The sequence below is a fragment of the Hemitrygon akajei genome, chromosome 32 (assembly GCF_048418815.1).
Source record: "Hemitrygon akajei chromosome 32, sHemAka1.3, whole genome shotgun sequence".
NCBI classification, from domain to species: Eukaryota; Metazoa; Chordata; class Chondrichthyes; order Myliobatiformes; family Dasyatidae; genus Hemitrygon; species Hemitrygon akajei.
This window is the reverse complement of record NC_133155.1, coordinates 31,166,989-31,182,965: the sequence shown is the minus strand read 5'-3', so window position 1 is coordinate 31,182,965 and position 15,977 is coordinate 31,166,989. Positions and strand designations below refer to the sequence as shown.

General features: G+C 43.5%; 1 protein-coding gene across 5 annotated transcripts in view; it reads left to right on the top strand.

Moving 5' to 3' along the window:
- The window catches only part of LOC140719754 (SH3 domain-containing kinase-binding protein 1-like), a 158,787-nt gene that overhangs the window by 78,767 nt on the left and 64,043 nt on the right, over nt 1-15,977 (top strand). For all 5 annotated transcript variants that reach the window (XM_073034596.1, XM_073034595.1, XM_073034600.1 and 2 more), the window contains one exon: nt 3,405-3,450. In XM_073034596.1, coding sequence (XP_072890697.1) covers nt 3,405-3,450 — 46 coding nt within the window. The remainder of the gene's footprint in view (nt 1-3,404; nt 3,451-15,977) is intronic.

Below are 15,977 nucleotides of genomic sequence, written 5' to 3'. Positions count from 1 at the left end.
TTGAGAAATAACTGAGGCTTGTAAGAACAGAACGGCAGTTGTCATGGGGGATTTTAACTTCCACATAGATTGGGTGAATCAGGTTGGTCAAGGAAGTCTTGAGGAGGACTTCATAGAATGCATCAGTAATGGCTTTCTTGAGCAGCGTGTTAGTGAACCTACAAGGAAAGTACTATCTTAGATCTAGTCCTGTGCAATGGGACAAGTAACATTAACGATCTTGTAGTCAGGGATCCTCTAGGAAAGAGTGATCATAGTATGATTGAATTTCGCATTCAGTTGGAGGATGAAATAGCTAGATCTAAAACTAGTGTATTATGCTTGAACGAGGGAGACTACAACAGGATGAGGGAGGAGTTGGCTAATGTGGATTGGGAGCACAGGCTATTTGGTAGGACAGTTGAGAAACAGTGGAATACTTTCAAAGGGATTTTTCAAAGTGCTCAACAAAAGTATATTCCAGTCAAAAGTAAATGTAGGGAGAGCCAGCCTTGGATAACTAAGGAAGTAAAAGATGGTATCAAATTAAAAACTCATGTGTACAAAGTCGCAAAGATTAGTGGGAGGCTGGAGGATTGGGAAAAATTTAAAAAGCAACAGAGAACAACTAAACAAGAAATAAGGAAAGAAGATAGAGTATGAAAGTAAATTAGCACAAAATATAAAAGCAGATAGCAAAAGTTTGTATAAATATATAAAGCGGAAGAGAGTGGCTAAAGTCAATGTAGCTCCCTTGGAAGCTGAGAAGGGGAGATGGATGTTGGGTGATAAGGAAATGGCTGAGGCATTGAACAACTATTTTGTGTCGGTCTTCATGGTGGAGGACACGTCTAATATGCCAAAGAATGATGTTATGGACGAAATGGGAGGTGAGGACCTCGATAAAATCACTCTCACTAAAGAGATAGTGATGAGCAAACTAGAGGCCCTGAATGTAGATAAGTTCCCTGGTCCTGATGGGATGCATCCCAGGGTGCTGAGGGAATTTGCGGAGGTTATAGTAGATGCATTGGTAATCATTTAACAAAACTCTCTAGACTCTGGGCAGGTCCTGGCCGATTGGAAGACAACAAATGTCACGCCACTTTTTAAAAAGGGATGTGGGCAAAAGATGGGCAACTATAGGCCAGCAACACACACAGAAAGCTGGTGGAATACAGCAGGCCAGGCAACATCTATAGGACGAAGGGTATCAGCCCAAAATGTCGACAGTGCTTCTCTCTATAGATGCTGTCTGGCCTGCTACGTTCCACCAGCATTTTGTGTGTGTTGCTTGAATTTCCAGCATCTACAGATTTCCTCGTTTTTGCAACTATAGGCCAGTTAGCTTAACATCTGTAGTTGGGAAAATGCTTGAAGCTGTCATTAAAGAAGAAATAGCAAAACATTTAGAAAGGAGTGGTTCCATTAGACAGATGCAGCATGGATTCAGAAAGGGCAGGTCCTGTTTGACAAACTTACTGGAGTTCTTTGAGGACATAATGAGTGCAGTGGATAGAGGGGAACAGGTGAATGTCGTATACTTGGATTTCCAGAAGGTGTTCGATACGGTGCAGCACAAGAAATTTATAAATAAGATATGGATGCATGGAGTTGGAGGAAGTGTATTGGCATGGATGGTGGATTGGTTAACCAATAGAAGGCAGAGAGTTGGTATAAATGGGTGTTTCTCCGGTTGGCAATCAGTGGTGAGTGGGGTGTCGCAGGGGCCGGTGCTGGGCCCGCGGCTGTTTACCATTTACATTGATGATTTGGAAGAGGGGGCTGAGTGTCGTGTAGCAAAATTTGCTGATGACACTAAACTAAGTGGAAAGGAAATTGTACAGAGGATTTGGAGAATCTGTAGAGGGATATAGATAGGTTAAGTGAGTGGGCCAAGGTCTGACAGATGGAATACAATGTTGGTAAATGCGAGATCATCCACTTTGGAAGGAATAATAGAAGAGCAGATTATTATTTAAATGGTGAAAGATTGCAGCATGCTGTTGTGCAGAGGGACTTGGGAGTGCTTGTTCATGAATCGCAAAAAGTTGGCTTGCAGGAACAACAGATTATTAAGGCGGCAAATGGAATGCTGGCCTTCATTGCTAGAGGGATTGAATTCAAGAGCAGGGAGGTTATGCTGCAACTATACAGGGTACTGGTGAGGCCGCACCTGGAGTACTGTGTGCAGTTCTGGTTTCCATACTTGAGGAAGGATATACTGGCTTTGGAGGCCGTGCAGAGGAGTTCACTAGATTGATTCGAGGGATGAAGGGGTTAACCTATGAGGAAAGATTGAGTCGCCTGGGACTATACTCTCTGGAATTCAGAAGAATGAGGGGGATCTTATAGAAACATACAAAATTTTGAAAGGGATAGATAAGATAGAAGTAGGAAAGGTGTTTCCATTGGTAGGTGAGACTAGAACTAGGGGACATTGCCTCAAGATTCAGGGGAGAAGATTTAGGATGGAGATGAGGGGAAACTCTTTTTCCCAGAGAGTGGTGAATCTGTGGAATTCTCTGCCCAGGGAAGCAGTTGAGGCTTCCACAGTAAGTATATTTAAGATATAGTTAGATAGATTTTTACATAATGGGGGAATTAAGGGTTATGGGGAAAAGGCAAGTAGGCGGAACTGAGCTTACAGACAGATCAGCCATGATCTTATTGAATGGTGGGGCAGGTTCGATGGGCTGGATGGCCTACTCCTGCTCCTGTTTCTAATGTTCTTATGTTCATATACCTCCACCTGCCCCACATTCCTTTCCCAGGCCCTTGACTAACATTTCCTACCTCCACAAGTGGTTCTAGTTGCCCATCACAACCCCCCTACTCTCTCCCTAAGCTCAACTGCACCCCCGCCAACTCCTCTGGCTCCATCTGCCAAATATCCCTCACCTCACTAGGTTTCACCTATCACCTATCCACCTCTGTCGCCACCCTTCCTCTCTCCCTGCGAGATATCAATTATATTCCTTCTACACGCTCAGTGGCACCATGAGGATCCTAACTGAAACACCCTCCTCCACAGATGCTGCCTGACCTGCAAAGTAACGTTTTGGTTAAAATTACGTTTCCCCTTCCTCGAACCTGCAGTCTGATAAACGACACAAACTAACTTTGCAGCACCCGTTCCCATTGCAAGTAGGGGGGTGGTAAATTAAAGTGACAACCATCAAGCTGAATGGGCAACACGTGGATGTGTCAGCCCACTGAGGTGGCAGACACTGTGTCTGGAGGTCAGAGAACCAGGGCTGAGTGGTGGACAGTTGGGACAGGACAATAATTCCTGTCACCCCAGTAGAAACGTTCCCAAGGGGACAATACCTGAGAGAGACGATGAGAGAGTGGTGAGAGGGTTTCATGGACCCAAATGGACTGACCTTATCAGTTATTTAGTCTTTGTGCATTTTATATCACAGGTGCAAAAGGAACCATCACCAGGAGACACGACAGTTGCAGAAATCTGTAAGTAAGGACATCTTAATACAAATCACTTATTTGAGGCAGATACATCAGAACTAACTGCCTGAGATCAGAGTACATGGGCCAATCCTTGAAAACTTTACTTTGTATTCACTTTAATGCTCAGCACTATACACTGTCTACACCCTCACACTGAACACAGTCCTGTGTCCTGTGTCTACACCCTCACGCTGAACACAGTCCTGTCCAGTGTCTACACCCACACGCTGAACACAGTCCTGTGTCCTGTGTCTACACCCTCACGCTGAACACAGTCCTGTCCTGTGTCTACACCCACACGCTGAACACAGTCCTGTGTCCTGTGTCTACACCCTCACACTGAACACAGTCCTGTGTTTACACCCTCACACTGAACACAGTCCTGTGTCCTGTGTCTACACCCACATGCTGAACACAGTCCTGTGTCCTGTGTCTACACCCTCACACTGAACACAGTCCTGTGTCCTGTGTCTTCACCCACACGCTGAACACAGTCCTGTGTCCCGTATCTACACCCTCACACTGAACACAGTCCTGTGTCCTGTGTCTACACCCACACGCTGAACACAGTCCTGTGTCCTGTGTCTACACCCTCACACTGAACACAGTCCTGTGTCCTGTGTCTTCACCCACTCGCTGAACACAGTCCTGTGTCCCGTATCTACACCCTCACACTGAACACAGTCCTGTGTCCTGTCTCACACCCTCACACTGGGGAGACAGCCCTATGTTCCTCTTGTCCTCACCTACCACCCCACCAGCCTCTGTGTCCAGCACATAATTCTCCAAAACGTCCACCACCTCCAACAGGACCCCACCCCTCCCACTTTCTGCTTTCCAAAGGGTTCCCTATGTGACTCCCTTGTCCATTCGTCCCTCGCCACTGATTTCCTTCCTGGCACTTACCCTTGCAAGCAGAACAAGTGCTATCTCTGCCCCTACACCTCCTCCCTCACTACCATCCAGGGCCTTAAACAGTCCTTCCAGGTGAGATGACACTTCACTGTGAGTCTGTTGGGGTCCTTTACTGTGTTTGGTGTTTCTGGTGGGGCCTCCTGTACATCAATAAGATCTGATGTAGACTGGGAGACTGCTTTGCTGAGCATCCACGCTCCATGTGCCAGAACAAATGGGATCTCCCATTTTCATTCCCATACCAATATGTCCGTCCATGGCCTGCTCCACTGTTGTGATGAGGCCACACTTAGGTTGGAGAAACAACACCTTATATTCTGTTTGGATAGCCTCCAACCTGAGGGCAAGAACATCGATTTCCCAAACTTCTGGTAATGCCCCCCAACCCCATTTCCCTTCTCCATTTCCTAAACCCTTTTCCCTCTCTCACCTTATCTCATCAATCATCTTCCCAGACCTTTACCTCATCCCTCTCCCTCCAGGCTCCACCTATCACCTGGTGTTTCTCTCTTCTCTCCCCCCCACCTTTCAAATCTACTCCTCAGCTTTTTTTCTCCAGTCCTGACGAAGGGTTTTGGCCCAAAACATCGAATGTATTCTTTTTCCATAGATGCTGCCCGGCCTGCTGAGTTCCTCCAGCATTTTGTGTGTGTTGCTCGGATTTCCAGCATCTGCAGATCTTCTCTTGTTTGTGGTTTGACAGCCCTGTGTCTACACCCTCACACTGAACACAGTCCTGTGTCCTGTGTCTACACCCTCACGCTGAACACAGTCCTGTGTCCTGTGTCTTCACCCACACGCTGAACACAGTCCTGTGTCCTGTGTTTACATCCTCACACTGAACACAGCCCTGTGTCCTGTGTCTTCACCCACACGCTGAACACAGTCCTGTGTCCTGTGTCTTCACCCACACACTGAACACAGTCCTGTGTCCTATGTCTGTATCAACACTCTGTGTCCTGTGTCTGCCCCAACACAGATTTCAGTAACTCCAAAACATAAAACTAACCAAAAGAAAAAGATGGAAGTCCGGGGATAAAATCTGTCTACTTTGCTTTTTCTTTCGTTTTCTTTAGTGAGGCGTGGAGTTATGACGTGGTGCGGTAATGTTGTACACAATTCACATACTATTACATATAACCTGTGATGAATTATTGAAACAAAAGTTGCTTACTCAAACAATATAACTCAAATATTACTGAAATATTAAATATACATCATTTCTCCCTGCTTCACTATAAACTCCAACTTAATATAGAGTGTGTCTCAACTATATAGACTGTCTACTATATAGCGCGGGTAGACATCTGCTGCATAGTAAATTTTAAATTGTCTCATTCAGATCTTAAATATTAATCACTGTGGAGGATTTCTTACTCTTGTGGGCTAACTTCTCTCCTGACCGGGGAGATCACTCTGCTCGGCAGATGAGACTTGTGGCTGTGAAACAATCTCCGGTTCTGGGTCACCCTCTGTGGTGGTTCTAGGAGTTGCCTCTGGGACTGCAGGAAATGGCTCTGGGCACCTTTCTTCTCTAACAATTGACTCTGCTCTTTTCAACTGATCAGTGTGTCGTCTCTCGATGACAGCAGACGTAAACTCCACTGTGTAGGAGTGTGGTCCAGTTCTGTCCTTAATCTTTCCAAGTACCCAATTTTGATTGCTTCTCTTATCCCTCACTGGGACCGTTTGTCCAGGATCATCTTCTTTGAGGAGCCTTCAATGTGTTGCAGCTGTTTGTGCTCCTTCTGAGACTGGGTTTGAGGGGATCCAAGCGTGAACGCAAGGGCCGACCCAGGAACTGTACAGCTGATGAGCTGTTGGCTGTGGGGGTGTCCTGCATTGTGATACACAAGAGGAAATTGGCGTGCTTTTGATTCAGTGTCAGTGAAGTGCTGACATTGCCTGCAGTGCTAGACTCTGAATAAACCTTTCTGCCAAGGCGTTTGTAGCTGGGCAGTACAGAGCAGATGACTGAAGCTTTTCTGTAGCAAACTGTGGTCCGTTGTATCAGACTGGTTGTGCTGAGTGCCATCCTTGAGAAGAGGCCTCTGAGCATACCCACAGTGTGTGTGGCTATTGGGAACACTTCTGGCCACTTTGTAGCTGTATCAAGATATTTGTGCCCATGAATGGTCAGACAAAATCCACATGAATCCTTTGCCAGGGCAATGCAGGCCTCTCCTAGTGAGGGAGAGGCACTGCTCTTGGCATCTTCTGGATGTGTTGGCATCCTGAACAAACTGCTCGATTTGCTGATCTATCCCAGGACACCAGACAAAGCTTCAGCTGACCATGCCTAGATGGCTGGCATGCAACTCCTCCAATACTTCAGCTCTCAGCTTGGGTGGTACAGCTCTCAACCCCCATCAGGCACAAGTTCATCCCAGCACTGGCAAAAAATTCTGAAACTGGGATTACTACTGCATATTCCAACCATTTAGTGTTGCCACGCAGACCTGAGACAGTGGGGGGTCTTTTCTGGTTTCCCCTAGGACCATCTCTGCCGTACTAGGGAGACTTTCAATTGCAACAGGGAGAGTACGTTAAGATGAGTGACTACCTTTGTAAATTTTTCAGGTATTTCCTTTTCCAAGAGTAAACAGCACAATCCATCAGCATTCCCATGAGTACTTGCCCTCTTGAACTTGACCTTATAATTGTGTCCTCCAAGAAACAGAGCCCATCTCTGCACTCTTGCTGCAGCTTCCAGTGGAGAACCCTTCTGTGGACTGAAAATGGACACTAGTGGTTGATGATCAGTAATGAGGGTAAACTCTCCCCCATGCAAGCACTGCTTGAATCAATTTACACCCCAAATCAGACCCAAGGCCTTTCTATCAATATGTGTGCAATTGTTTGCTGCAGTGGTAAGGGAACATGATACAAAGGTGATGTTGTTCCATCACGAATCTCGTGACTTGACTGCACCTATACCATAAGGTGGCGTGTCACAGGTAAGCTTCATTGGATGATGTGGATCATAATGTGTGAGTATAGTGTCTGATGTCAGCATTTCCTTTACCTGTTGGGAAGCCACCTCATACTGCTTTGTCCGTTCCCATTTCTTCCTGATCTATAGTAATGTGTTCAAGAGGTGAAGCACAGTAGCCAGGTTTGTAGTAATTGGCAAATCCTAAAAAGGACCACAACTGTGACACATCCTTCGGCCTTGGGGCATCCACTACCGCTTGTATTTTCTCAGCACACTTGCGTAAATCTTGTGCATCAATGGTGTGACCACAGTAAATGATGCTTGGTTAAAAGAACTCACATTTGTTGCATTGTGCTCTAATATTACCTTCTAATGTTTTTAACACTCTCTTGAGTTTTTGGAGATGTTCCTCGTCATCCTCACTGGTAACAATGATGTCATCCAGATTAACACTGAGTACCTGGGCAGCCTTGCAGTACCTGGTCCATAGCTTTCTGCCAGAGTCCAGGTACAGATGCTACTCCAAAATTAAGCTTGTTATAGTGATAAAGCCCCTTCTGAGCATTTGTGGTGAGAAACACTTTTGACTCTTCCAGTACCATCTACAGGTAGGCCTCGGTTAAGTTCTCTTTGCTGAAGTATACCCTCCATCAAGGTTTGTAAAGATATCCTCTATCCCAGGCAGAGAGTATTGATCGACTTTCAGTACTGGGTTGATGGTGACCTTATGATCCCCACGTATCCTGATGGACCCATTCTTCTTGGCTACTGGCACCACTGGATTGCCCATGGGCTCCACTCAACCCTGGAAAGAATTCCTTCAGCCTCCATGAGATCGAGCTCACTGGCTACTTTCTCACCGCTGGTATAAGGAATCGGGTGGGCTTTGTAAAACGTTGGTGTGGCAATTTCATGTAATACTATTTTACCCTTAATATGTTTGAGTTTTCCAGTGCCATCCTTGAACGTTGTTGTGGCATCATTCAGTCCCTTTCTTAATTCACTTTCAGCTGGCTCTATTGCCAGTGGATGTTCCATGCTGGATGGATCACCAATCAAATTGCAGTTGCCACAGCCAATCACAATTCAACAATGATGACTCTCCTGTTTTTAGCACATAAAAGCCAAATGTGACGTTACAAATGCTATTCACGTTTCCGTGTCACTGTTACAAATGCCGTTCCCACAGAAGCGATCTTTTCTCCAGTATAAGTTCTTAGTTGGATATCTGTAGGCTTCAATTCAGCATATTTGAAATGCCGTTCAAACTCATTTTATAGAATGACTGAAACAACCAAGCTAGTGTCCATTTTAATTAATTTTCCATTCACTCTGGTGTAAGCCATGTTGCTTGCCTCTTGTTAGTTTTCACATTTTAAATCTCAGGGCTACCCAGTCCAGTTCCACTCTCATCATTATCAAATTTTTCAATATCGTGCAGGTTTGTGCTCTTTTTTGAAACTGCGTTCACTTTTTATCTTTTTATCTTCCCTGTACAGTCTATTTATGTTTGTCTGCCTGACATGTTCTTTGTATGTGTCCTACTTTATTGTATTTTATGCAAGTTTCACCTTTAAACTTGCCCTGGTTTGGTGTATGTGAACATATGCCACAAGGGGAACAAATTTTGTTTGGCCAGGCAGGTTTTGTTTATACGTTACAATTTTGTTCACACTCACTTTGATTCCTGACTGCAACTTAGTTGTGCCTCTAGCTGCAGTTTCCATTGATACAGTTGTTTCAACTGCTCTTTTAAATGTAATTTGTGCTTCAGTTAGGAGTCATTTTTGAATGCTTTCTTGTAAGATTCCACAAATTAAATGATATCTCAGTGTATCATTGAGCTTATAACTGAACTGACAATGGTCACACAATTTCTTTAATTCAGATGCATAAGCTCAAATAAACCTTCCTTCCTTTTAATTCCACTTATGAAACCTAAAGTGGTCTGCAACTAACAATGGTTTTGGTTCTAAATGTTCCTATATTTTTTAAATCACTAATTTTTATTGCAACGCCAACAAATTACATTCAATACAACCAGTTGCCAATTACATTTTGACTGTTTAACCCAGCCATCCCCCTCTCCCCCTCTCCACACCTTATTTTAACAGAAGATCTTTTAATTTAGATATCAAATTTTTCCACATTAAGATTGTGTTTGGTCGTGCATCATTTACTCTTGCTGATGATAATTCCAGGTAAGAAATGTCCTAAAAGCTTCGAAGCCAGTGAGTATATGAAATATCATGGGGAGGTTTCCAACGCTGGACTACAATCTTCTTAGCTGCAGTCAGGCCTGCCAGCCAGATTTTACGTGTTTTTTCCATAAGGGAAAGGTGGGAGTCATCATTTAGAAGATGTACAGCAGGGTCCATTGGTAATTGTACCCCCGTTAGTTCTGTAAGAGTACTGATAACCTTCCCCCACAAACAAAAACCGCTGGACATTCCCATACAATATGTATAAAAGAGTCAACAGTTCCACGGGGGCAAAATGAGCAATATCGGTCAGGAACCAGTCCCATTTGATGTCTAATTCTCGGTGTTAGATGTGCTCTATGACAAAATTCCAAGTGTATATACCGACGATTTGGGTTTTTCGAAGCACCGGCAGCATTATCCCAAATTGCATCCCAATCTAGGTCTTGTCCCAATTCAGATATGTCCCTATCCCAGGCTTTCATTCCTGATGTGGGCATATATTTCTGGGAGTTTAATTTATCATAGATATATGACACTATCTGTCTTGGAGCACTCTGTATCCAACTTAAAATGGGATGGTCCTTTAAATCTGACCCCCGGGGAACCCCGTAGGCTTTACAAGCTGATCTTACTCCAAAGTAGAAGTAAAGAGAGTGTTTATCAATATTATATTGAGATACCAGTTCTTGAAAGCCAAGGGTAGTACTTACCCCATTAATATCTTGAAGAGTAGTAATACCTTTATCCTCCCAAGTTCTGTTAGTGAATGGTTTCTTCCCAGATAGAAAATGATTATTGTTCCATAATGGAGATGATTTGCACCATACGCTTTTAAATTTTAGGAATTTTTCTGCTGCTCTAAACAATTGTAGCATATGGGTTAAAATTGGACCGTAATACAAATCACATTTTTTGGTAGACATACCTATAAGGAGAAAGTCCTTCAACCTTATTGATGCTATTAGCTCTTGTTCTATATTTTTCCATAACAAAACTTTATCCTCCTCCATCCAATAGCTAAGACTTTTTAATACAAATGCCCAGTGATACAATTTAAAATTTGGACATGCCAATCCCCCATCCGACTTTTTGAATTGTAGAGCTGACCTCTTTATATTGGGTCGTTTACCGTTCCAAACATAGCATCGTAGTAAGGAGTCCAGTTTCTGCCAATATCCTGCTGGAGGTGCAAGTGGGATCATTGAGCTGGTAAAATTAATGCAGGGTAAGATGTTCATTGTAAGGGCTGCGACTGATTCTGGCAGGTGTCTCCATCTATTAATATCTTCTTCTATTTTTTTCAAAATTAAAGAGTAATTTGTATTAATCACAGACGATAGGAAGTATTAACTTTAATACCCAAGTAGAGGACTTCATTTGTAACATTAATCTGGGGAGGGAGAGACACCTTACTTTTATCTGTATTAATCAGCATCAATGCTGATTTTTGACAGATTAGCTTTGTATCCTGAAAGAAATCCAAATTGCTTCAGTGTTTTTAAAATATAGGGGAGAGTTTGTTGAACATTTGCCATATAAACTAGCGTGTCGTGTGCGCAAAGTGATATCGAATGTGAAGTTGTACCTATTGTAATAGGGGAAATCTGAGGAGAGTTTCTAATTAAATGTGCAATGGTTCAATAGATATAGTAAAAATTAGAGGAGACAAAGGGTCTCCTTGTCGTGTGCCCCATCCTGTGTCAAATAACTCTGAGAAACCTCCTCCCACACATACCCAGGCTGAGGGATTAGCATACAGTGTTTGAATCATATTGATAAATTTATCGCCGAACTTAAATTCTTTTAGAACTCTCCAAAGATATGGTCATTCAAGACGATCAAACGCTTTTTCAGCATCAAGAAATAGCAGGCCACAGGCAGGCGGGATTTTATGTGTTGCACTCAGTGTGTATAAGAGCCGGCGAATATTATCAGATGCGAGACGTCCCCTGATAAAGCATGCTTGATCTGGGCTAATTATTTTCCCAACGACTGCCTCGAGTCTACTGGCTAAGACTTTGGAAAATATCTTGAGGTCGGCATTTATCAAGGAGATTGGATGGTGATTGGCACACTCCAAGGGGTCCTTACCAGGCTTAGGTATAACTGTGATCAGGGCTGTGTTTAGATCTCTATGGAAAGTGCCATTTCCAATAGCATAATTTAATGTTTCTAACCATACTGGTCCAAGAATATCCCAAAGTGCTAGGTAAAGTTCCACAGGTGTGCCATCTATACCTGGCGTACGGCCCTTATTTGTGGCTTTGACTGCTTTGAGAACCTCATCCAGTGTAATAGGAGAGTCTAGAGCTTTGGTATCCTCAAACGACAACGTAGGGAGGTCTCATCTACTAAAAAAAAATCTGTCAAGTCATTCTCAGAAGGAGCTGAGCCACTTGTATACAGTTCGTTAAAGTAATTCTTGAATGTCTCGTTTATTTCCTCTGTTGAAGATACTACTCCACATTTAGCACATCTAATAGCTGGCATAGACATTTAGCTTCCTGTTGTTTGAGCGTTAGTGCCAATAGATGGCTCAGTCTGCTGCCTTCTGCATAATACTTATGTTTGGTTATATGGATCATATATTCTGCCTTGCTTCTTAATAAATCATTTAATTCTGCTTGTTTTGTTTTGAGCTCGTTTTCTTTTGTTATGGTGTATCTCCTTTTGAGATCATTCTCCAAAACCTTACATTGTTCTTCTAGGGTGGAAATCTTTTGAAGCCGGCTTTTATGTAGGTGGGAACTGAACCATATGGTGTTATTTCGTAAAAAACCCTTGATGGAGGCCCAAACCACTCACATCCGAGATATATTTTACCTCAGATAATTTATGAATTCCATCAGTTTTGTTCTCAGTTGTGTTAGAAATTTGTCGTTTTTTAGAAGGGTGGAGTTAAACCTCCACCTAGTAGCCTTATTTTTGATTTTGCCATAATTAAAAGTAGATATAACTAGGCTGTGATCAGATAGATGCCTGGGCAAAAATTCTATTGAATGTACCAAAGGCAGCAAACCAGAGGATATAAGAATGTAATCTATCCGAGAGTAAGTTTTATGTCTTGTGGAGAAGAAGGTATAGTCTTTAGCAGATGGATTATGCACCCTCCACACATCAGTTAAATTTAAATCCGTTAGAAAGTGGTTAAATGCTTTGGAAGCAGATTCTTGAGAGCTTGATATCATTGGAGGAAGATGTATCGAGGTTATTGTTTACCAAAGCATTCATGTCAGAACCAACATATAGTTGGTAGTCACTTCCAATATAACTCGGAGTCCTGCCATGTGCAGAAGTTCGCTGATGACATGGCCATAGTGGGGTGTGTCAGGAATGGACAGGAGGAGGAGTATAGGAAACTGATACAGGACTTTGTGATATGGTGCAACTCAAACTACCTGCGTCTCAATATCACCAAGACCAAGGAGATGGTGGTGGACTTTAGGAGATCTAGGCCTCATATGGAGCCAGTGATCATTAATGGAGAATGTGTGGAGCAGGTTAAGACCTACAAGTATCTGGGAGTACAGTTAGACGAGAAGCTAGACTGGACTGCCAACACAGATGCCTTGTGCAGGAAGGCACAGAGTCGACTGTACTTCCTTAGAAGGTTGGCGTCATTCAATGTCTGTAGTGAGATGCTGAAGATGTTCTATAGGTCAGTTGTGGAGAGCGCCCTCTTCTTTGTGGTGGCGTGTTGGGGAGGAAGCATTAAGAAGAGGGACGCCTCACGTCTTAATAAGCTGGTAAGGAAGGCGGGCTCTGTCGTGGGCAAAGTACTGGAGAGTTTAACATCGGTAGCTGAGCGAAGGGCGCCGAGTAGGCTACGGTCAATTATGGAAAACTCTGAACATCCTCTACATAGCACCATCCAGAGACAGAGAAGCAGTTTCAGCGACAGGTTACTATCGATGCAATGCTCCTCAGACAGGATGAAGAGGTCAATACTCCCCAATGCCATTAGGCTTTACAATTCAACCGCCAGGACTTAAGAACTTTTTAAAAGCTATTATTAATGCTTTTTGAGATAGTGATTTAGATGCATATCATATTTTTTTTTACTGAGTTAAGTATTGTATGTAATTAGTTTTGCTACAACAAGTGTATGGGACATTGGAAAAAAAAGTTGAATTTCCCCATGGGGATGAATAAAGTATCTATCTATCTATCTTAACTTCAGTAATTGTGAGGTAATTGAGGGGAAAAATTCAGCCTTGAATATAGTTGGGGTATTTAGGCTAATGAATGCGACTTTTTTACCCTGAATGGATGTACAGCATAAAAGCTAGACATCCTTCATTGTCGTCACCAGTCCTTTCAATTGATACATTAATACTACATCTCATAAATATCATAACTCCTTTCATACGAGTACCATCAGCTGATGCCACAATAGGTTTATAAAAGCGGTTTTGAACCCTGCAAATGTCATTAGGTTTAAGATGTGTTTCCTGTAACAGCGCGATAACTATTTTCTTTCTGTGTAAGAAATCTAAAACCTTTGAATGTTTGTAGGGAGAGTTTAACCCTCTACCATTAAGTGATACAATAGTAAGATTTTCTAATTTATCTGTGTTGCTCATCTTCCCCTGGATCTGTTGTCGTAAGTTGGTGGTGGAGCCCTGAGTTACCCCCTTTCTACCCCCACCTCCCATAACCCCTCCCATTCAACCCTTTACTTTGTAACATCTGTGAGTGTCAGACACTGAACATTAATCACCCCCCTCTAGCACCTACAAATTAGAAAGGCCAAGCGGTTCTCATAGACAATCCTATCAAAGAGACAAGAGTAAAAAACCTGGTCAAACCCGTTAACCTGTATAATTAAAACCATTCCGGTCTCAAATATAGTATAACACATAACCAAGACCCCAACAGCTCTCTTGCTGGAGATTGTTGCTTTAATAGATCGTCGCTTAGCGATGATGCCAGTGACGTCTTATCTTGCACCCAGGAACGTAAACAAGTCTACTGGAGACATAACCCCAAATGACCATGATCAACTAAAGTTATTCAGAACAAACTGCTGTTTTTCAGCTTCATTCTTGATGCAGTATGACATTTGGGTGTGTTGAATATCACTTTAGAAAGTAAAAGATAAAAAGTATATTCTAGGCGGACTTCCATCACATTACCATGTTATCCTTGTACTAACAAGTTAACTGAGCCATTGCCTTATAACTCTGACCTGCAATATTCAGAAACAAACTGGCCCCTTAATAAGCGAAATACAAAAGAGCATCGAGTGACTTTCCAATAAAAGAATAACCAGAAAACTTCACACCTAGGACGCTAACTTGCCCATGCCTGTTAGAATGCGCATACAGGCTGGTCTGAGCTCTTAATGCAGTTCCATCTCCTCCTGAGGGCGTGTGGACTTTGCCCAGGGTCTTCTTCCATATCTCCCAGCACCGATGATTTCAGGGCTTCTTTCGCTTCCTCTGCCGAGTTAAACGACATTTTCACGTCCTTGATATTCACTCTGAAAATCACCGGGTATATGAGGAACAAGTCGATTCCCTTCTGTCGAAGCTTAGCGCGGATCTCCTTGTATCCCTGCCGTTCCTGCATCGTGCCGGGGCTGTAGTCGGTGAAGAACTGCAGCTGGGTGCCGTCAGGCAGAGTAGGTTTGGCCTTTCTGGCGCCCTCCAGGATAGCCTGCCGGTCGGTGTACCGTAGAAGCCTAAAGACCACGGTCTGCGGTCTTGAGGTGTTGTTGGAAAAGATCCTGTGTGCTCTATCGATCTCCAATGGAGTGCTGTGGGAGTTCTCGAGCGCTGGAATCCAATTAGGCAGCATCTCCCGGAGGCAGCCTCTCGGATCGTCGCCCCCTGCGCCTGTCGGTAAGTTGACCAGCCGCACATTGTTTCTTCTGGATCTATCCTCCAAGTTGTTTAACTTCTTCCGTATCTCAGTCACCTCAGTGAGACAGGAGCTAGTATCTTTCTCATTCTTGCGCCGTAAGCTAACCTGAATGTTGTCTAATTTGTTGAAGACCGTGCTAATTTTTTTTTAGCATGAATGTCTGCTTGCTCCTTTAACAACCGGAGAACATTGCCTTTCTCTGCCATGTGCTTCTGTATGGGGTCGAGAGCCTTTTCCAGCGACTCCTTTAGCATGTGGGCTACCGTTTCTTGCAGCGATTCCATCTCCGTTGCCATTGTTTGCTTAATTAGCATAGCAATTTCCTCGGATGAATCGCTAGCTTGGTGCCGTCTGCTGGTATCTCATTTCTTGGTTGAATTTGGATCTTGTTTTTGAGGTCATGTCTTTAGTTAGATCTTTCTCCAACTCAAACTTGTATTAAGACCGCCTATGAGCCCTAAAGAACGTGAAAAGCAGGGTTATATGTCAGCGCTCAGTGCTGTGCTGCCATCTTGCCTCGTGCCTCACTGGAAGTCTCCTATATTACTTTAGCGATATCAGCAAAGCTCATTTTGGCTGTTTGGTCGGAGCAGTCAAACTTCTAAGCAAGC